The 23501-nt window shown below is 41.0% G+C and overlaps 1 protein-coding gene across 1 annotated transcript in view; it reads right to left on the bottom strand.

Moving 5' to 3' along the window:
• Window positions 1–3701: 3701 nt before the first annotated feature.
• The window catches only part of slc1a7b (solute carrier family 1 member 7b), a 32675-nt gene continuing 12875 nt past the window's right edge, over window positions 3702–23501 (bottom strand). The window contains exons 2-9 of the mRNA XM_014123319.3: window positions 23012–23054; window positions 22585–22819; window positions 22096–22195; window positions 21557–21790; window positions 12222–12416; window positions 7812–7946; window positions 4933–5032; window positions 3702–3974 (exon numbers count right to left, since the gene is read on the bottom strand). Of these exons, the coding sequence (XP_013978794.2) occupies window positions 3702–3974; window positions 4933–5032; window positions 7812–7946; window positions 12222–12416; window positions 21557–21790; window positions 22096–22195; window positions 22585–22819; window positions 23012–23054 (1315 nt within the window). The remainder of the gene's footprint in view (window positions 3975–4932; window positions 5033–7811; window positions 7947–12221; window positions 12417–21556; window positions 21791–22095; window positions 22196–22584; window positions 22820–23011; window positions 23055–23501) is intronic.

Here is a 23501-nt window from a genome sequence, read left to right as displayed (position 1 = left end):
TGAGGTCTTGGCTGATTTCTTTAGATTATCCCATGATGTCAAGCAAAGAGGCACTGCGTTTGAAGGTAGGCCTTGAAATACATCCACAGTTACACCTCCAATTGACTCAAATGATGTCAATTAGCCTATCAGAAGTTTCTAAATCCATGACATCATTTTCTGGAATTTTGTCAGGCTATTTAAAGGCACAGTCAACTTAGTGTATGTAAACTTCTGACCCACTGGAATTGTGATACAGTGAATTATAAGTGAAATAATCTGTCTGTAAACAATTGTTGGAAAAATGACTTGTGTCATGCACAAAGTAGATGTCCTAACCAACTTGCCAAAACTATAGTTTGTTAACAAGAAATTTGTGGAGTGGTTGAAAAAAGAGTTTTAATGACTCCAACCTAAGTGTATGTAAACTTCCGACTTCAACTGTATCCTATGGGACCCTGGTCAAAAGTGGTGCACTATAGGGCAGAACAGTAGAAATTGATCAAATAACATAGGTCAATGAAGTCTGCTTCCGGTCTGCCTGTCTGCCCAGCAGGGAAATCTATCCTCCTGCTATTTACCCTTTATCCAACTCTACTACTACATTCAATCTAAAAGAGAGCAAAAGAAAATGCCGGGATGTAGGGAGGCAGGAAAGTCATTGAGAACAAAACAGGGTAATAAAACAGAATAGAGATAAACAACTGTGAGTGAGGTGGAGATACATTTCACCAAATATGCCTGACATTTACTGCTCCCCGAGGCAAATCCAATATTTTACTCAGTGGGTAAAGTTGGCTCATTCACTTGGGCCAGTTTGATCTTCCTTGTCAAAGCAGTTTGGAGAGACATAATAATTTTCTTTTGAATTACACCATCATTGATCTCTCTAAGAAGTGTGGATATACTGTATGTTCAGTACTGGGCTGATGGAATGTAAAGGCGTCGTCCCTCAACACACCGTGAACAGCAGAGAATTACTCAATTGGTGTGCTAATCATAGAGTGATGAGAAACATGCGAGCAGAGCAGAATCCTGAGCCCAATGCTGCACGACACACTCATTAGAATGTCACAGCCTCTTAGTTCCATAGTTCTTATGATTCCAAAGTTCAATATTCCAGTTCTATATTCCAGTTCCATATTCCAAACAACATCCTCTGTGACGACAGGCCAACGGATTTCTGTAAGTTTCTGTAACCGAGCGGAATAAAACGCTGGATGTTGCGCCTGTTTTTTTCAAGACTGCCAATTATAGAAGGGCTGAGTTAGTTCTAGGAAATATATATAATGGAAAGAAACACATGATAATCTACTGTAGTTGTGTGTGACATAAGAGACCAGCATTGACATAATTGTAATTGATGGCCACTTTGCACAGAACATGATGACTACCATTTAGTACGAAACAACAGGTAACCCAACCAACCAACTAATTCACAGTGGTGGAAAATGTACCCAATTGTCATACTTGAGTAAAAGTAAAAATACCTCAATAGAAAATGACTCAAGTGAAAAGTAAATGTAATTGATCAAATTTACCTAAGTATTAAAAGTAAAAGTATAAAACATTTCAAAGTCCTTATATTAAGCAAACCAGTCAGCATCATTTTCTTGTTTTTATTTATTTACGGATAGCCATGGGCACACTCCAACACTCAGACATCATTTACAAACAAAGCATGTGTTTAGTGAGTCCACCAGATAAGAGGCTGTAGGGATGACCAGGGATGTTCTTTTAAAAAGTGTGTGAATTAGACAATTGTATTGTCCTGCTATGCATTCAAAATGTATTGAGTACTTTTGGGTGTCAGGGAAAATGTATGGCGTAAGTACATAACTTTCTTTAGGAATGTAGTGAAGTAAAATTTGTCCAAAATATAAATAGTAAAGTAAAGTACAGATACCCCAAAAAACTACTTAAGTAGTACCTTTAAGTATTTTTACTTAAGTACTTTACACCACTTTTAATTAATCATGTCTTGTGTAAGCATCACCTCTATTCACATGTAATTTAAACATTATATCTTCCAAAAAAGAAAAAAGTGAAATGGACAAAGCATTAAAAATAATGTAACCTTTGTATATCAGTGCACAAAAAGATTGAGAAGCCTTCATCTATAGGGTAACATCAATGGTATTTCATGATCAGTAGAAAGGTGGTTAGACCTTAAAGTCCTCTTTCCCCCGCTCAGCACCACCGGCTTCGTTAAGGCAAAAAATAAATACAAACTAAAAATAAATAAAAGAGAAGAAGAAAATGAAAGAAGGGGCAATTTTTTGAAAGATCAATGTCTCTCAGATTAGACTTTATCCAGCAGATCCGACACACTTGCTTACAGCTGCACCAGGGTTGGATAGCATTGCTGTGTGAAAAAAGACACTTCGGAGCCGCCGTGACATATGGCTTGGAAAACGTACCTCAATCCAGGGATGAGAAATGCATTATACTCCGAATTGTCCCATTATCCCAACTGTTACGCCGAGAAGATTGAATGACTGCTTAAACTTAGCAGTTGTTCAATCTTCTCGGTGTAACAGTTTGGATAATGGGACAATTCAGAGTACAAAGCATTTCTCATCCCTGGATTGAGGTATGTTTTCCGAGCCATATCTTGCGCCGGGTCCACGGTGTCAATGTACAAAGGAATGCTGTCTGACCCTAGTGCAGCTGTAAGCAAGCGGGTCAGATCTGCTGGCTAATTAGACTTCTGACATCTTGTCGTCCTCTCTCTTTTCTGCTCGGTTTCATGACAAAGAGAGCTGTCTGATTCACTTATTTTATGTTGCAGACAGTGACAGTAGCGAGAGCCACAAAACTTACTCATATGGCCCGTTTGCGCTCTTTAGCAGAAATGTTGCTCAGGATAACAATAAAATGATCAATAAATAAATATTATAAAATTGAAATATCAAAGACAATATCTACGTACCTCAAGCAATGCAAATAGTATTACAAGTATGTACACATTTCTAAGAGTGGAGAAAGTTCTTCCATCTTGCAGAGTGTTCACAGGCCCACATACAGTAAGTGCACACAGACTGAGCATCTCCTGCTATGCAGCTATGGGATGTACAGGTAGGTGGGCATGTGTGTACAGGTGGTCTGGAAAGTGAACAGTGTGTACTGTACAAGTGGTCTGGAAAGTGAACAGTGTGTACAGGTGATATGGAAAGTGAACAGTGTGTATAGGTGGTCTGGAAAGTGAACAGCATATACAGAACGTCCTCCTTTTGGCCATAAAAATCCACTGTCACGGTGATTCAGTTATCCCAGCTAGTGTTGTGTCCACTTTAGAGAAGGAGTCTTTGAAGGAATCCTGGAAAATAATTATTTCCCAGTACATCACTGTCAGGTTTCAGAGAAGCCTGTACTTCCCCCATCCCTGTGCTCCCTAACTATATCCACCATCCATGAAAGCACAGGACACAAGTCTTGTCACAAATCTCACGTTTCTCACAAACATAACAGAAAATGAAAATGAGTGACTCGATGTCAACAATAACAATAAAAAATAAGATGGGATCCATCATTGCTCTCTCTGTTCATCTGTTCATCCATCTTCACCTCTATAAATTCCAGTGGCGTTGGCCTTTCATTCCGACATACTGAGCCACGAAACTCAGTTGAAAAAGAGCGCCTCCAACTGGTGATGGACTGTGGAGCTTTCCACATGAGTCCTGCTGGGATGAGTGGTGGTGATGTGATGTGAGGTATGGGACCTATACGTTGGTCTCCAGGCCATTCATGTCAATGGCACAGTGGTCCTTATCCTTCTTCAGCTGCCTGGGAGGCACAGGGGGCTTTTTCCTCTCCGGAGGGGGCGGGGGCCGCACCCCTTCCTCCAGCTGCATGAGGCGGGCCACGTCGGGGGGGAAGGCGTCTGGTTTGACCCCTGAGCACTGGGGAGGTGGCTGGAAGCTACCGTTGTTGTTCTCACAGTTCATATGCTGCTGGATGTTTATCATGGGCTTGGTCTCACAGATCAGAGGCACCTAGGAGAGAGGGGGAGGTGGAAAAAGAGAAGGAGAGAGAAAGAAGGAGCAATGGAAATAGAGGGAGAGAGAGATAGAGAGAGAGAGAGAGAGAGAGAGAGAGAGAGAGAGAGAGAGCAAGAGACAGGTAGGATGGGGAGAGATTGAAAGAAATGGAAAGAAAGCGAGAGAGGGAGGGAGAAAGGGAAAGGGTGAGAGGAAGATGGATTAAGGTACAGATGGAGAAAAATTTAGAGGCATATAAATAGACATTATTAGTCAAACGTTTCCAGACATACCTCATACAAAACATAGTGAGTGAGTCTCTAGCTTATCCATTTGTGTTGAAAAAGAATGTACATCATGATAAGCCCACCACAGTCTATTTTTGTAGATGAAAAAGGTTTGCAAGGTTTTCAACTATAAAACAACAAGAACCTTGTCCTTGTCAAAATGTCTCCGTGAATTCAAAATAAAAAATAAACGGTTTTTTTTTTACATAAAAAAATCATGATTCCTGATAAAGCACTAAAGTCATATATTCACACTATTGTTGTTGACAGACTACAGTCATGTCGGTCTGAGCTCTGAGCCATAGCATTAACATCCAGCAGAGTGGGACAATTGGATATAGCAGCCAGGTTACTCAGTGTGTCTTGCCCTCAGCTCTCTTCCTGAGGAAGCTGAATATGACAGGAGTTTGACTCTGTGGGGAACTAGCTAAGTTCCATGATGGCAACAGTTATAGTAACACTAATGAGCTAAGCCGAGCCGTACTGTGCTGGTTATTGTTGCTGGAACCATGCTGGAAAATAACATTTCCGAAGCACAGTACGCCTCGGCATGACAGTGTGATTTAAAAAAAATCTGAGCCTCAGCAAAGTAGGTCTCGGTTCAGCACAGTACAGCTCTGCTCAGCACAGTACGGCTTGGCACAGCACAATAGTGTGAAAAGGGTATAAGACAGGCAGATACTCACACCATCTCCTTCCTTGATAAAGTCTTTTCTGCAGATATGGGCCATGATACCTGTGGCCAACGCATCCCCCATAACATTCACCATGGTCCGGAATCTGTCTCTGGAAGCAGGAGAGGAGCAGGAAAGTCAGGTTTAGAATAAGAAGTGTGTATGTGTGTGTGTGTGTGTGTGTGTGTGTGTGTGTGTGTGTGTGTGTGTGTGTGTGCGTGCGTGCGTGCGTGCGTGCGTGCGTGCGTGCGTGCGTGCGTGTGTGTGTTAGTGTATATGAAGAAGTTCACAAACAAAGATGGGAACTGTATCATAATTCGATACAGAAATGAAAGTATTGGGGTAAAAAACACATCTACTAATTTATAGTTTCACTGTTTTTTAAAAAGATATCATGAAGAACTGCAAAAGTGTTGCTAATGCTCTGCACTTTCTGGAGGACCAAGTTTTGAAATCAGCGGAATGCCCGGTGGGAGCAGAGTAGGAAAGCTAAGGGCAACCATGGCATCCATGGCAGAGAGGAAGAAGTGTTCATCCATGTATACGGGTAAGAGAGTCTAGCTAACTACATTTTCAGATTTTCAAATTTTGTCAGAAAGTCGTTTTTATTACTTATATCTAGCTAGCTAACGTTAGCTCCTGGCTCGCTAGCTAACATTACGTGTATGATCTGTGTACTGTAGTAATCTTATTCGTATCTCAGAGCCATTTGCATTGCTAGTTATAGCCTACTGTTAGCTAGCTCATGAACATTGAACCTAGTTGGTTAGCTTTAGCTGCCTTCAGATTCATGCAGGGTATTAACGTTATGAGTTGGGATTATGGTTTATTGTTTAGCTAGCTAGCTACATGTCTAAACAAAAGACTCCACTATGCAAGTAACCATTTCAGTGTACAGTTTACACCTTCTGTATCCTGTGCATGTGACAAATAAACTTTGATTTTATTTGATATAACGTTTGTTTACAAGAGACTGTAATGTGAAGAACAACATGACTTGCACTAAAGTCAAATTAGAATATAAGGTATCCAAGTTCTAAAATTCTCTGGTAGAATGACCTGCTATTATTTAGTCACAGTCACAACAGTAAGCTATTTTCCGTAATTAGCTTGCCATTTACTTGAAAATAATGATCTTCTTGTGATTTTATTATAATTCATAGAAATTAGCTAAAGTTAAGATGTTGTCAGCTATGATATGGTCATTATTTCAACTGGTTAGCCAGCTAACTTAACATTAGCATTGTTAACATTAACATTGTTAACATTAACATTGTTTCGAAAGTTGCTTTTAGTTACCTGGTTTGCTAGACTGACATATACTACATTTGTGTTTACACGGATGGACCACCAGGCTGATGCAGCCTTTCGTTTTTGTGTTTATATTTTTTCATAATGACAACGACAAGTTTGATGTCGGACGACAATAAAATGTTTAGGATGTCACTGCGACAACTGTCTACAGACATATCGATAGATGTATTATAAACCAGCCTTTAGTCTTGAAATCTTTGGTTGTTTAGTACTCACTCTGTTTAGCACATGGCTTCAAATGTGAATCCTTAAAGAGATGGGTGGGGCTAAGACTTAAGAGGGTGTGCACAATGCTGAATGGGTGTAGACAAAGAAGAGCTCTCCAGTAGGTGTACCAAAACATTCAAGGGCCATTTTCTCAAAAAGTGGGGTTACAAGTTCATCAACTTTCAAAGCAGAATTACTTTCCAATTGTTCCTCACCTGTAGTGTATAATATACACTTTTCTAGCTCTGATTTTCTACTTTTATCCAATGTAAAAAACACCATAGATGTGTTTGAATACTCATACTAACCACACTATTTGTGATGTAAATTGAGTGTGTGGTGTGCTTATTGTTCATAGTATGGATATAGTTAGTATGCCAAAAGTTTCCGGATGTTGTACTACATTCACCAAAATTTGAAGTATACCAGCAGTGGACACTATTTCCGTGCTTTTAGAGCCCATAATGTAATTCTTCAGAAAATTAACGTGGCTTCACAACATTTTCAGATTGGAAGAAAACGGCTGAAATTATGCAGTCAAAGTCCGACGAGAGCGGTTACAAATGTAAGTACAAAAAGTAAATATTCATTGCTTTAATTAATTATGACAAATGTTAAGAGAATGTTGAGCAAAGTAATACATATAAGCTTCAAATAAGTTATGTTGGCTGACAATTTGTTAGCTATGCTAGCCTTACGAACCGCATAGCATATCATTACAGCAGTTGCTTGTATGCACCGGTATGTTAGCAAGCTACCTAACCTTAGTTGGCTAGTAATACATTCAACTTTACAGTATGTTAACTATATGCTATCCAACTAACTACCCAATGTTTATTGACTTGATTATTCACGTCGTTCTTAGCTTAGCTAAGTGGTATAGCCGTTGTGCGTTCTTAATGGACATTGTTAATAAAGTCGTGAGATGTCTTGCTAGTAATTTGTTATGCTAACAAGCTAGCTAGAAATTGCATAGCAACAGCATCAACTTTCGGTAGACAGACGAAGCGCTATTACACTCAACTGAAAGGATAGTGTTCGTTTACAGTATACTAAAAGGAACTAAAAGTATATAGCATATAGTATGTACTCATTAAGTATGTAGTATACAGTATGTTAGTATGGGTATTCGAACACAGCTCATTTCAAGATTTGCTACATAAGACCGAATCGTGCCACTCAGTCAGATATGTTTCCACATGACCATAATTAGGTAGCATCTGAATAATGCTACATAAACAAACTCTCTCTCAGACCACTTCAGAAATAATCATTGATGCATCCCACGCACACAAAATGTCACATAACATGGAATGGGAAAACAATTATAAGACTGACAGTAGAGGAAGTGGATCACATATGGTACTCACAATGCCCAATCCACTGCAATGATGAGAGTGATGTCATCAGTTGGCAACCCAACAGACGTTAGCACGATCACCATAGTGACCAGACCAGCCTGTGGAATTCCTGCAGCACCGATGCTGGCTGCTGTGGCAGTGATGCTGGAAGACAGAGGGAGGTGGGATAAACACCATTATACCATACTCTATACAATAACTGATGTAGCATAAAGAGTTCACTACTAGTTTCTCCATACCAAACAACACCACTTAGCCATGTTCCCTCTGGTTGTACGTATACTAGCATACCACCATAAATGCATGCCCAATACAGTGCTTCTGAGCAGGATCCTCACCTGGATATTGGAAAAGAGCCCATATCTATAAGTTCATATTGTACTTTGTTACTTATTGTCAATGTGGCATAATGTTGCCATATTTTGCATTGGCTGACATGAACCATAATATTTGAATGAACCGTTGTTACAGTTGAAGCACATAGAAAGTAGCCCTTTGAAATAAAAGCATGAAGGAACTAAACTGCATCTTCCATGCGTGACTCACGGTCTCCATTTTGAAAGCAGGTTGTCTTTATGTGTGATATAATATTAATGGAAATCATCAACTGCTTTCCTGGTTGGTACTGTGGTACTGTTGAAGGCAAATTATATGATTTCAAAGGGATTAGCGCTATTTTCTGATTCACATTGATATTATGAAACACTTAAAGACAACCAAGACAATCCTGCTTTGAAAATGGAGTCTGTGTGAGTTGTGCATGTTATGTAATGTAGCTTTAGACAGGAAGATGGAGTTTAGTTCCTTCATGCTTTTAGCCTTGTTTGTTGTTTGTTGAAAATAGAGACGCAATTCCATCTACTATAATAGCATTAAGCTGGGGTCCCTATGGCAGGGAGGGGATTCAAGGCCAAAACACGACCGGGCTGAAAAACACAGGGACATTCTATTTTGATCCCCAATTACTTTGCACTATCCTGCTTTCCTCTGCCATCACTGAGCACTTTACTCTCTCTGTCCATCTCCCACTTTCTCTCTCTCTCTGTCCATCTTTCTCTCTCTCTCTCTCTCTCTCTCTCTCTCTCTCTCTCTCTGTCCATCTCTCTCTCTCTGTCCATCTCTGTCCATCTCTCTCTCTCTGTCCATCTCTGTCTCTCTCCGTCCATCGTTCTCTTTCTTTCTCTCTCGCTCTGTCCATCTCTCTCTCTGTCCGTCTCTCTTTCACTCTCTGTCCGTTTCTCTCACTTTATCTCTCTTTCTGTCTCTCTCTCTGTCCGCCTCTGTCTCACTCTCTGTCTGTCTCTGTCTCTCTCTCTGTCCATCTCTCTCTCTCTCTGTCCGTCTTTCTCTTTCTCTACCCCCCCCCCCCCCCCCGCCCTCGGTGTATTTGGATCAGTAGTTCCTCACCCTTATCCCCCCGTTCTTTCTACCCCTACCATGCTCCCTTTCACATCCAGTGTACTTTATGCATAGTCCATCTGTTCATCTAATTCAGGGATGGGCAACTTTGAATGGGGTGGGGGCCACAAAAAATCTGAACTCCCACCCTCCCCACTGCATTGTGAGCAAAACATTTTTGAAACGTGGCTTATATTAATGCCATTATACATTAGAGAACCGTGTACAGTGCGCCACTGTAAGAGACAGATCATTTTAGATAACTGTTGCCTGGCAGAACATCTAAAAGTATATTCTACTCAGCTGATGATCACCCTTTAAAACCAATGTAGCTTATCACCATCACCTCCCTGCCAGTAGGAGACACCCAGTATGCTATAGGCAAGGATGGGTAACTCCAGTCCTCGGAGGCCAGTTTAGAATGCAGTTGGTTTAATCAGCTGAGTTTGCGCGGGATGGGGGAAAAGTGTGACACAACTCCGGCACCCCAACTCCGGCCCCTTGAAGTTGCCCATCCCAAATATAGTTAATTTATGATGGTGACTGGAATCAGTGACTAACATTTTTATATTTCTCGTAACAGATAAATACTCTCCATGTGGGCTAACCGCAGACACCTGTGTGTTTCATTGTTTGTTGCTGGTGTCAGGATTCACCTAGGGGTCATGATTTGGGGCTGTACAAATGTTTGATGTATTAGAATAATTGATTATGCTCCACTTCTATTAATATAAGACCCCTCCCTCCTTACATTTATAGGGTCCTAGACTACAGATTAACAATATATATATATTCATTATATAGTTTTAGAATTGTTCCACAGTTTGCTCTTTCTTTCGCTCTCTCTCTCTTATAATGTGTGACGGAGACAGAACTCTGCAGGGGAGTGTGAGAGATAAGAGAGTACTCAGACATTCCACAATAAATCAACTTTGGGGAGGGGACATTTATTGCCTAGCTTTTAGATAAACACTGAAACTCTATGTTTGTATAGCTATGGATGCAGGGTTTTGGTCTCAGGAGTAAAAAGGTAATGAAGTAGTCAGTGACATCACTAAGGCAGGACTTCGGTTTAATAAAACAACTTGAGACCTTTTGTTGAATGCAGAACTTACTCAGCAACATTCGTGCTATGTTCCTGTTTGTCAACTTCTGTCTGCAATTGCATTAAGAAAGGTTTTTGAATGATTTAATTAAAGATATTGTCATAATGCTAATTTCACCAATGAGCCAATGATGATTGACAAGGAGGAAAGGAATGAACCTAACACTGGGCTGGAAACAGAAAGAGGACCCCTGCATGAAATGCATATATTCTTGTTTATACAGTATGTTCAAATACAGTAGAATTATTAAGCATTTTACTTCAAACCTGCATCCTACAGTACCAGTAAAAAGTTTGGACACACCTACTCATTCAAGGGTTTTTCTTTATTTTTACTATTTTCTACATTGTAGAATAATAGTGAAGACATCAAAACTATGAAATAACACATATGGAATGATGTAGTAACCAAAAAAGTGTTAAACAAATCAAAATATATTTTATATTTGAGATTCTTCAATGCAGCCAACCTTTGCCTTGATGACAGCTTTGCACACTCTTGGCATTCTCTCAACCAGCTTCATGAGGTAGTAACCTGGAATGCATTTCAATTAACAGGTGTGCCTTGTTAAAAGTCAATTTGTGGAATTTCTTTCTTTCTTAATGCATTTGAGCCAATCAGTAATTTGGTAAAAGACAAAGTCCATATAATGGCAAGAACAGCTCAAATAAGCAAAGAGAAATGACAGTCCATCATTACTTTAAGACATGAAGGTCAGTCAATATGGAACATTTTAAGAACTTTGAAAGTTTCTTCAAGTGCAGTCGCAAAAACTATCAAGCGCTATGATGAAAGTGGCTCTCATGAGGACTGCCACAGGAATGGAAGACCCAGAGTTACCACTGCTACAGAGGATAAGTTCATTAGTTACCAGCCTCAGAAATTGCAGCCCAAATAAATGCTTCACAGAGTTCAAGTAACAGACACATCTCAACATCAATTGTTCAGAGGAGAATCAGGCCTTCATGATTGAATTGCTGCAAAGAAACCACTACTAAAGGACACCAATAAGAAGAAGAGACTTGCTTGGGCCAAGAAACACAGCAATGGACATTAGACCGGTGGAAATCAGTCCTTTGGTCTGATGAGTCCAAATTTTAGATTTTTATTTCCAACCGCCGTGTCTTTGTGAGGCATAGAGTAAGTGAAGGGTTGATCTCCACATTTGTGGTTTCCACCGTGAAGCATGGAGGAGGAGATGTGATGGTGTGGGGGTGCTTTGCTGGTGACACTGTCTGTGACTTATTTAGATTTCAAGGCACACTTAACCAGCATGGCTACCACAGCATTCTGCAGTGATACGCCCTCCCATCTGGTTTGCACTTAGTGGGACTATCATTTGTTTTTCAACAGGACAATGACCCAACACACCTCCAGGCTGTGAAAGGGCTATTTGATCAAGAAGGAGAGTGATGGAGTGCTGCATCAGATGACCTGGCCTCCACAATCACCTCACCTCAACCCAATTGAGGTGGTTTGGGATGAGTTGGACGGCAGAGTGAAGGAAAAGCAGCCCACAAGTGCTCAGGATATGTGGGAAGTCCTTCAAGACTGTTGGAAAAGCATTCCAGGTGAAGCTGGTTGAGAGAATGCCAAGAGTGTGCAAGGCAAAGCGTGGCTACTTCAAAGAATTTCAAATATAAAATATATTTTGAGTTGTTTAACACTTTTTTGGTTACTACATGATTCCATATGTGTTATTTGATAGTTTTGATGTAGTTTCTTATTCTACAATGTAGAAAATAGTAAAAATAAAGAAAAACCCATGAATGAGTAGGTGTGTCCAAACTTTTGACTGATACTATATATTAAACCAGAGTAATCTACAGAGCGACTGCGCTTCAAACCATTTCATTTAAAAGGGTTCTGTAAAAGATGGCCTATACTATAAAAGTCATCCATTTCTCCCTGTTACCTGATGGTAATGATCTGTCCAAAGTCCAGCTCGTAGTTATTGACCTGGGCGATGAAGATGGCAGCCACGGCCTCGTAGAGCGCCGTCCCATCCATGTTGATGGTGGCGCCCACGGGGAGGACGAAGCGGATAATGCGTCGGTCGATGTGGTTGTTCTCTAGGAGGCACTTGAAGGTGATAGGCAGCGTTGCAGAGCTGGGGAGAAATAGAGCGACCGAGGAGGACAATATTAGAGCTGGGGAGAGATGGAGGAAGACATCACAGAGCTAAAGGTGATGGCATTGTGGCAGAGCTGTGGAGAGATAAAGGAAGACATCACAGAGCTAAAGGTGATGGCAGTGTGGCAGAGCTGTGGAGAGACAAAGGAAGACATCACAGAGCTAAAGGTGATGGCAGTGTGGCAGAGCTGTAGAGAGACAAAGGAAGACATCACAGAGCTAAAGGTGATGGCAGTGTGGCAGAGCTGTGGAGAGATAAAGGAAGACATCACAGAGCTAAAGGTGATGGCATTGTGGCAGAGCTGTAGAGAGACAAAGGAAGACATCACAGAGCTAAAGGTGATGGCATTGTGGCAGAGCTGTGGAGAGATAAAGGAAGACATCACAGAGCTAAAGGTGATGGCAGTGTGGCAGAGCTGTGGAGAGCTGGAGGAGGATGACACATTATAGGACAACAGGAAATTAAGTCATGAGACATGTTATTTGTGCATTTTATTGCCATACGACATAACCACCTGTTCTTTTTATTTCAATATAAAGAGTAGTGTACTTCATTATGTTAAAAGAACTTAGAAGAGCAAACAATTACAATGAACCTTTATTCTGATTTGGGGAGAACAGATGGTGCATTTACAGCAGCTGTTAAGTTTCATGATTAACTCCAAAATAACCCCCTTATGAAACTTAGGAAACATGTAGAATTACTTCTCCATAAATGTCCAATCTCAGAGCACAGAGCAAGTTGAGATGTAATGTTTGTTTCTTCTTTGGATGTCTGTCTGCTCAACCTGTCAGTGGACAGACATGAAGGTTACGCATGCACGCACAAAACACACACACGCGCACAAAACACACACACACACACACACACGCAGTCTTCCGCAGCTAACTTTTTGGGGACGTACAGTTCAGTCCCATTCAAAATCCTATTTTCCCTAAACCTAACGCTAACCATAACCTGTACCCTAACCCTAACCCTAACCTTAACTCTAACCTTGGTGAACAGCCCACATCTACAGTTGAAGTCGAAAGTTTACATACACTTAGGTTGGAGTCAATAAAACTCTTTTCAACCACTCCACAAATTTCTTGTTAACAAACTATAGTTTTGGCAAGTCGGTTAGGACATCTACTTTGTGCATGACACAAGTAATTTTTCCAATAATTGTTTACAGACAGATTATTTTACTTTTAATTCACTGTATCACAATTCCAGTGGGTCAGAAGTTCACATACACTAAGTTTATGCCTTTAAACAGCTTGGAAAATTCCAGAAAATGATGTCATGGCTTTAGAAGCTTCTGATAGGCTAATTGACATCATTTGAGTCAATTGGAGGTGTACCTGTGGGTGTATTTCAAGGCCTACCTTGAAACTCACTGCCTGTTTGCTTGACATCATGGGGAAATCTAAAGAAATCAGCCAAAACCTCAGAAAAAAAATTGTAGACCTCTTTACTTAATTTTCTCACGCTGTATACAGATTTTCCTATAGTGTTATTGACTGTAGGTTTGTTTATCCCATGTTGTTGTTTTTGTCGCACTGCTTTGCTTTATCTTGGCCAGGTCGCAGTTGTAAATGAGAACTTGTTCTCAACTGGCCTACCTGGTTAAATAAAGGTAAAATAAAAATAAATAAAAAAGTCTGGTTCATCCTTGGGAGCAATTTCCAAACGCCTGAAGGTACCACGTTCATCTGTACAAACAATGGTACGCAAGTATAAACACCATGGGACCACGCAGCCATCATACCCCTCAGGAAGGAGACGTGTTCTGTCTCCTAGAGATGAACGTACTTTGGTGCAAAAAGTGCAAATCAATCCCAGAACAACAGCAAAGGACCTTGTGAAGATGCTGGAGGAAACAAGTACAAAAGTATCTACATTCACAATAAAACAAGTCCAATATCGACATAACCTGAAAGGCCGCTTAGCGAGGAAGAAGCCACTGCTCCAAAACCGCCATAAAAAAGACACACTACAGTTTGCAACTGCACATGGTGACAAAGATCGTACTTTTTGGAGAAATGTCCTCTGGTCTGATGAAACAAAAATAGAACTGTTTGGCCATAATGACCATCGTTATGTTTGGAGGAAAAGGGGGAGGCTTGCAAGCCGAAGAACACCATCCCAACCGTGAAGCACAGGGGGTTGAAGCATTAAGTTGTGGGGGTGCTTTGCTGCAGGAGGGACTGGTGCACTTCACAAAATAGATGGCATCATGAGGAGGAAAATTATGTGGACATATTGAAGCAACATCTCAAGACATCAGTCAGGAAGTTAAAGCTTGGTCGCAAATGGGTTTTTCAAATGGACAATGACCCCAAGCAAACTTCCAAAGTTGTGGAAAAATGGCTTATGGACAACAAAGTCAAGGTATTGGAGAGGCCATCACAAAGCTCTGACCTTAATCCTATAGAAAATGTGTGGGAAGAACTGAAAAAGCGTGTGCGAGCAAGGAAGCCTACAAACCTCAGTTACACCAGCTCTGTCAGGAGGAATGGGCCGAAATTCACCCAACTTATTGGGGAAGCTTGTGGAAGGCTACCCGAAACGTTTGACCCCGGTTAAACAATTCAATGCTACCAAATACTAATTGAGTGTATGTAAACTTCTGACCCACTGGGAATGTGATGAAAGAAATAAAAGCTGAAATAAATAATTCTCTCTACTATTATTCTGACATTTCACATTCTTAAAATAAAGTGGTGATCCTAACTGGCCTAAAACAGGGATTTTTTTACTAGGATTAAATGTCAGGAATTGTGAAAGACTGAGTTTAAATGTATTTGGCTAAGGTGTATGTAAACTTCCGACTTCAACTGTATTCCCGATTCTGGGTCCGTATCCCTATCCCCCCCATCCTATCCCTGTCCTCCACCCTCATAGCTTTCCCAGACCCTCTGTTCCTCCATCCCTCCAAGAGATACAGAACCCAAGATTATACCCCTCATCAGCACCTTCTCAGACATAAACAATCCTTCATTCCAGACTTAAAGCCCCATTCACACAAACACAATATACATTTCCCCCACTCCAGGAATTCAGACCTATATCAGCATTCCGCAGATAACCCAACCTAAGGGATCTCTTAGTCTATGCAAAATGTTCCAAAAAACCCACTCCTAAGCTACCTATTGAACAACAGTACTATAGACAACTCCCTCATTCAAAATCCACATGTACAAACCTCCAGTCCTATCCCACAACTCATGACCATTCAGAGCACCAACATTGTCCTTGCCATAACATGCACATTATGCCACAACATTTATATAGGAGAAACCAGTCACACAGTTGTCATGACGTTGCCCTCTTTGGGTACAGCGAGCACCATCCCCCTCTCCTTCTCTATACCCCTTTCACCCAGGCTGCTGTGGTCAGAGAGGTCGTAAATTCCTGGAGGAGACTATCTCCTCATGGCCACAGTATAGAGAGAGAGTGAGTTTTCATTGAGAGGACAAAGGAATTTCTTCCACCTCACAGAACTGGAGAACCGAACGACATTTATATTCTGTAGAAGGTATAAAAGATCGGTGAAGAATCCAGCTACGAACTGGTCCGTTTGGTACAATTTTGTGAAACTCATGAGAAACAATACCGCCACATTACCATAACCATGTTTATAGAAGAGTCTCAGGTATGAGACTTACATCTAATGGTTGTTTAAAATGAATGAATAAGGATGAAGCTATTTGTGAGATGATGGGATGCTATGTAATGATGTTAATGTGAGAGAATTGTATTTCTGTTTAAAGTTTCACTAAGTCATTGGCACGCCCCCAGGGACACAGACAGGACCTGGCGTCATGAGACAGCCTTTTTCTATGTCCCGAATAAAACCCCCACCTAGGTTTTCCCACTTCAGACCAGCTTACCTCGATAACGAGAGGGCCAAGGTTTGAGAGAAGACCAGCTTACCTCGATAACGAGAGGGCCAAGGTTTGAGAGAAGACCAGCTTACCTCGATAACGAGAGGGCCAAGGTTTGAGAGGAGACCAGCTTACCTCGATAACGAGAGGGCCAAGGTTTGAGAGAAGACCAGCTTACCTCAATTACGAGATGGCTAAAGGTTGCAGACCATGCATTTCTCTTGCTGAACTTTTAACCATACCACGTGGTTAAACTCTTTGACTATCGATACCGACAGAATAAGAACAAGTCTTTGATATTAATTACTAGTCTGCAGCTAGGAATTCGGTATCATTGAACGCGAAGACCGACAACCGCCGAAACAGCTATTCTATAATGACATGAATGAATGTTACTCTGAACTATCCATTCTAACCACGACAGAGAGAGAGAGAGAGAGAGAGAGAGAGAGAGAGAGAGAGAGAGGGCGGCAGACTCTCCAACAGAAACAAACTTTTCAACAGATATTCCGACGACACAATGAGCGTAAATATATATATATATATATTGATTGCAATTTATCCCGAATGAGTGAGCGTTCATGTGCAAAGGATTAGCATTTCAATTGTTATAATATTCAACTCTGTAGTGTCTCCTCAGATGACCCCCCACTCCCCTTTTGTCTAACAAGCCGCCATGCCGGTTTAACCCACTAGGGCACATTCCCCTATCATTTCTTTGTAACCATTGTTTGTTTGTTATGCATTTCTGTGAATTACTTAGTTAGTAAATAAATGATTTTAAGACAATTGATGTATGGATGACTAATAGTGAAGACTGGGTTCATGCAGATAACCAACAATTTACGACGTTTGGAATGAGACTAACGTGAGGTAAATAATAATTCATTAATTTGAAGACTAATTGATCAGATATTAAAATATCTGAAAGTTATATTAGGAAAATTATAACTTTGTAATCTGAATATTTTCCTTGGTGCCCCGACTTCCTAGTTAATTACAGTTACATGATTAATCAGTTTAATCGCGTAATAATAATTACAGAGAGTTATTTGATAAATAGGTCTTCAGTTTTAATGATGCCAAAGACATGACACACTTTTGACACGCCTCAAACAGCACCTCTACACAATTGAAAAAAAATAACATATTACAAACACACCTGGTAAAACACTTTCAAAACCACCCTACAACCTCCCTCCGCATCACCAGTCTGGAGATGAAAGCCTCCTGGACCATAGGCCAGAGAAGAGCAGCTGAATCCAGGTGGATAGCAAAACTTAAGACCTTGACTCCACTTGTTATGAATGGTAAAGAGCATTGACTGTGGGAGTTAGTGAGGGCCTAATTAAGAGAGCCGCAGGGGCCACCGACACGAGGAGGAAGTTCAATTAAAAATAATGTATTTATTTGCTCTCTGCCTTTCATGTTCTCTCACCTTCTCCAGACAGGTCAGATGTACAATATAGAAACAGGGCAGAATGTTGAAATAGGCCCGTGCAACCCATGGTTTGATACCAGCATAAACAGAAACCTTCTTAAACCTAACACTAACCTTAACCCTCGGCAGGTAGCCTAGTGATTAGAGCATTGGACTAGTAACTGAAAGGTTACAAGATTGAATCCCTAAGCTGACATGGTAAAAATCTGTTCTTCTGCCCCTGAACAAGAAAATTAACCCACTGTTCTTAGGCTGTCATTGAAAATAAGAATTTGTTCTTAACTGACTTGCCTCGTTCAATAAAGGTAAAAAAACGAACCCACTATCCCTAAACCCCCTAGAAATAGCATTTGACCTTGTGCGGACCAACAAAATGTCCCCAATTGGTCAAGTCTTTGTTGGTGTACTATTCTTGTGGGGAATTCTGGTCCCCGCAAGTATATTTAAACACACACACACACACACACACACACACACACACACACACACACACACACACCCCGCTCCCGTTTCCTCCACCTCTCACCTCACCTCCCTTCTACCTGTCCTTAATAAAGAGATACTCAGTTTTTTTGACACCACACTCCAAAAAGCAAATCCTGCTGGCTCTAGTTTCTTCTTCTTATAATAAACAATAATGTGTTGAAAATTCCAAATTGTTTGCATAGTCAACTTACACACAGATCTGACACACACACCTATCATACCAGACATGCCACCATGGGGTTTTGTCACAGTCCCCAGGTCCAGAAAAATTCAAGAAAGCATGTAGTACTATATAGAGCCATTATTACATGAAAGTCCCTTCCATCTCATATTGCTCAAATGAACAGCAAACCTGGTTTAAAAAACAGATAAAGCAACACCTCACGGCACAATGCCTCTCCCCTATTTAACCTAGATATTTTGTGTGTATGTATTGATATGTAGGCTACGTGTGCTTTTTACAAAAATGTATGTAGTTCTGTCCTTGAGCTGTTCTTGTCTATTGATGTTCTGTATTATGTCATGTTTCATGTTTCATCCTAATAAAATACCAAATACCTCCTTTCACCCCCCTCTTCTCCCCTCCCTCCTCTCCCCTCCCTCCTCTCACCCCCTTCCTCTCACTTCCTTTCTCTCGCCTCCCTCTCCCCTCCCCCCTCCCCCTCATCTCACGGCTCACCTCCCCCCTCACTCCTCACTCCTGTCTTCTCCCTGCTCTCTCCTTCCTCCTCCCTCCCAGTCTGACACACGTTTCAACTCTGGAAACATACCAGAGTACCAAACAATGTGTGGCATCTGAAATATCTGGGATGGTGTGTGTGTGTGGTATTTGTGTAATTAATTAAATGAATAGGATCTTAACCTTGGAGTTAAACACATTTTAGCCTCTAGCCTATTCATGAATGCTCCAAGGCGTTTTACCTCATTGTCATGTTTTACCATGCTTTGATTAGCAGGCTCTTTATTTTTAAATAAGGGCATATTTGAAGGCTGTTGCTAGGTTATCATAATGTGCCTATGAAATGTTAACACGGCAATGGGTACTGTACTTGACTATTGTTCCGGTTAGGCGCCTTTCTTACATATTTTCTTAAGCCTTTCTTACGTCAAACACACTACAGGAACCCACCCCTTTTGTGACATAAAAGGAAGCTCTAGTACGTACACTGGGAGAAAAAAAAAGATGGTGATTCAACTTACAATTTTAAGGCAACCAGCTGGAATAGGATTATGAGTTTGCTCAACATTTGGGACTATATAGCTGAATAAACAATCATTCTCAAGTTGAATGTTAGGTTGAATGAACATACACTGAGTGTACAAAACATTAAGGACACCTTCCTAATATTGAGTTATGCACCCTCTTTTGCCCTAAGAATAGCCTCAGTTAGTCTGGGCATGGACTCTACTCGGTGTCGAAAGCGTTCCACAGGGATGCTGGCCCATGTTGACTCCAATGCTTCCCACAGTTTTGTCAAGTTGGTTGGATGTCCTTTGGGTGGTAGACCATTCGTGATACATACTGGAAACTGTTGAGCGTGAAAAACCCAGCAGCTTTGCAGTTCTCGACATAAACTGGTGCACCTGACACCTACTACCATACCCTGTTCAAAGGGGGCTCCCGAGTGGCGCAGCGGTCTAAGGTACTGCATCTCAGTGCAAGAGGTGTCACTAATCCAGGCTCTATCCCATCCAGCCATGATTGGGAGTCCCATAGGGACTAGGGGTAGACCGTCATTGTAAATAAGAATTTGTTCTTAACTGACTTACCTAGTTAAATAAAAACATAAAAAGGCACTTAAATGTTTTATCTTGCCCATTCACCCTCTGAATGGCACACATACACAATCCACGTCTCAATTGTCTCAAGGCTGAACAATCCTTCTTGAACCTGTGTCCTCCCCTTCTTCTACACTAATTGAAGTGGATTTAACAAGTGACATAAATAAGGGATCATAGCTTTCACCTGGTCAGTCTATGTCATGGAAAGAGCAGGTGTCGTTAATGTTTTGTACACTCAGTGACCAATCCAAATTGAGAATTTATTCTACCTTTATTTGCATATTTACCAGTGTGCCTTTCAAGTAAATTGTAGTTACTTACCACCCATGACTGCATTTGTTAGTGAAACATACATGGTTGTTGTATTCAATGGCCTTCAGTCCTCTAGCCTTCACCAAGTAAGTCTCAAAGTGAATATGTTATCTTAAAAAAACTATTTATGACAATATATTACATACAGTAATAAGGCCTTTCTTTGAGGGCCTACTTACACCCTAACAAAGGGGCCTGAAACTGTTTACAGGCCACATCAAGCCTGCAAGTCACAAAGTGATGTGTAATTCCTATTGCGTGAGGATATCCAACAATTTGAACTTTTTAATCACCCGCAAACTGCATTGAGAATGATTGCCGGGGTAGGGAAGATCACTTATTGAGACTACCTACATCAAATAAACTGGAACAGCCATATCAGTAATGGGTGCAATAAGTCCAATAACTAACAGATTGTATTCATTTAGAAAAATGCTTATTATTTATGTTTGTGTAGCATAAGATTAATCAACCAATCAATGTACATGCAAAAACACAGGTATTAAAACAAACAATTCTGAAAATCAACCTGGTATAGAGCATGCCTGGAAATATGGTATGATGGGCTTGGTTTTCAGTGGTTTTGAGCAAACGTGGATTTGTTATTTTACTTAACATGCTTCTTCAAATTCAACTCACTTCGAGCAGAGTTTATTGAGTAAACAAACTAACATATATTAAGCTCAAATTCTTGTATTTTTGAAGTCCACTCAACTCACAGAATAACACTGATTAAGCAATTAGTTAAGTTGGCTTTTTTACACCGCGCATGCCCTGAGTCTGATGTCAATGTGTTGCTTAGCAGTACCACTTTCTCCAACTCACACCAAGACTAGAACCTCTGCTTCCCAAACACACACAATGACCCTCCTGAAACAGTCTTAGCCAGTCACACCACTGAAAAGCTGGAGACATTTCAGGCTGAGGAGTGAGGTTATAGATGCCCATCTGTTACATGATCATGAGGAGGTTGTTGCCCCAGCAATGTGCCTTACCTGGAGGATGTTGCCAGGGCGATGAGAAGCGCCTGCAGGATGCCCCAGATGTAGACAACGGGATAGGGTAAGGGCTAAGGTTAGATCTCGGATCAGAGTTAGGTTTGTTGTTGTTATTTACCTGGATGAGTTTTCCAAGGCGATGAACAGGGCCTGCAGGATTCCACTGATGCGCATGATGGATTAAGGGTCAGGGCTAGTGTTAATGTTCGGGTCAGAGTTGTTGTTTACCTAGAGGATGTTGCCAGGGCGATGAGCAGGGCCTGCAGGATGCCCCTGATGTAGACGATGGGGCTCTTCTTGGTGATGAAGAAGTACATGGCCGGGAGGATGAAGAGCCCGTGGAGGATCAGACCGAAGACCACCGTGACAGCGTAGAAACCCAGCTTCTTACCCATGGCCGACGGATCGCTCATCTCCAGGATCTTACCGGCCACCAGGAACACGATACCGAATGGGAAGTACCTAGTCAGGAAAAGAGGAGCAGGGTCAGAGGTCATACACACAGCCATGTAGAATTTGTAACAAGGATCCTGGACACTATTCCGTGGACACTATTCCATATTTACTGCACTCATTTTGGCAGTAGCGCACTACGTAGAGAAATAGGGAGATGGGCTGTCTGTGATGAATGCAAGTAGAAATATCTGTGATGTCTCCACATCAATGTGTTATGGTTAAGACCTGGAGTTTTTCCTGATAAGGATCACTTCATATGGTCTGGAAAAACTCCATGTCCTAGTTGCTGTATAGTGTAGTCAAATCTTTACCAGATGACGATAGCAACAATCTTCAGGACAGCCTCGTTCAGGCTCTGGCAGAAGTTGACCAAGGCGCTGCCATTAGGCCCCATCCTGCCCAGCATTATACCTGTCAAAATAAACAGCATGTCAGGGATGCAGGACAGGACGCTGCTCACATAGTACACATCACTAGACATCAACTGAGAAAAGTGCTAATTTCTGCCGACAGTGATTTAGGCCTTGCTTGACATCTGAAATTGGTCAAATACAAAAACAACGTAATGTAAGCAAAAGATTTCAGGAAATGTCACAAATAATAGCAATGAAGACAGAGTGGCTCAGTTGGTAGAGCATGGCGCTTACAATGCCAGGGTTGTGGGTTTGATTCCCATGGCGGACCAGTATGGATGAAAAACAAAGAATGAAAATGTTTGCACTCCCTATTGTAAGTTGCTCTGGATAAGAGTGTCTGCAAAATGAATTAAATGTAAAATAATGTGTGTGTTTGTTTATTACCCATGGTGGCTGAGAAGATGACGATTCCAAGGACATTCATTCCGTCACTGGTTCCCGGCAATGTTTTGAAGTATACGTCTGGGGGAGGAGTCAGGTCCAAGGAGAAGTTCTGGAGCTCTGTTCCGTTGTCGTCCTGGATACCGTATATGAGTGCTCGCCGTGTGGTGGACTCTGATAGGCTCTGACTCACTGTGGCCTTCGGCGTTTTCATAATGGGAACACTTCTCGTCCGGTACTGTTCATATGAAGTAGAGCGGAGAACAGGGACGATTAAAGATTATTCATGGTTTGCTTCCTTAATTAGAAGACAGAGAAAGAAACTTGAACTCAATAGAGGTCAAATAATCAAAACACTGAGAACTGAATCCAACTTGAACACATGGAGCGTGAAGTCCTACAGGAAAGCGTATGATTTAAAGGGGCTCACCTGTTGAAATGTGGCTTGAACTAAGTTGGCTGGAAACATGTTGCTGGAAGGGAAAGAGAACAAAAATATACAGTACCAGTCAAAGGTTTGGACACACCTTCTCATTCTAGGGTTTTTCTTTATTTTTATTATTTTTTACTATTTAGAAAAATCGAATCAAATCAAATCAAATGTTACTGGTCACATACATATATTTAGAAGACGTTATTGCGGGTGTAGCGAAATGCGTGTGTTCCTAGCTCCAACAGTGCAGTAGTATCAAACAATTCACAAAAATAGACACAAATCTAAAAGTAAAAGAAAGGAATGAAGAAATATATAAATATTAGATAGAGTGTCATTGACTAAAATACAGTAGAATAGAATACAGTATAAATATATATGTGATGAGTGAAGCAGTATGTAAACATTATTTGTACATTACTAAAGTGACTAGTGTTCCATTATTAAAGTGGCCAGTGATTCCAAGTCTATGTATATAGGGCAGCAG

The sequence above is a fragment of the Salmo salar genome, chromosome 10 (genome assembly GCF_965601325.2).
Source record: "Salmo salar chromosome 10, fSalSal1, whole genome shotgun sequence".
NCBI classification, from domain to species: domain Eukaryota; kingdom Metazoa; phylum Chordata; class Actinopteri; order Salmoniformes; family Salmonidae; genus Salmo; species Salmo salar.
The sequence above is the reverse complement of the archived record's forward strand: the minus strand, read 5'-3'. Positions and strand labels throughout refer to the sequence as shown.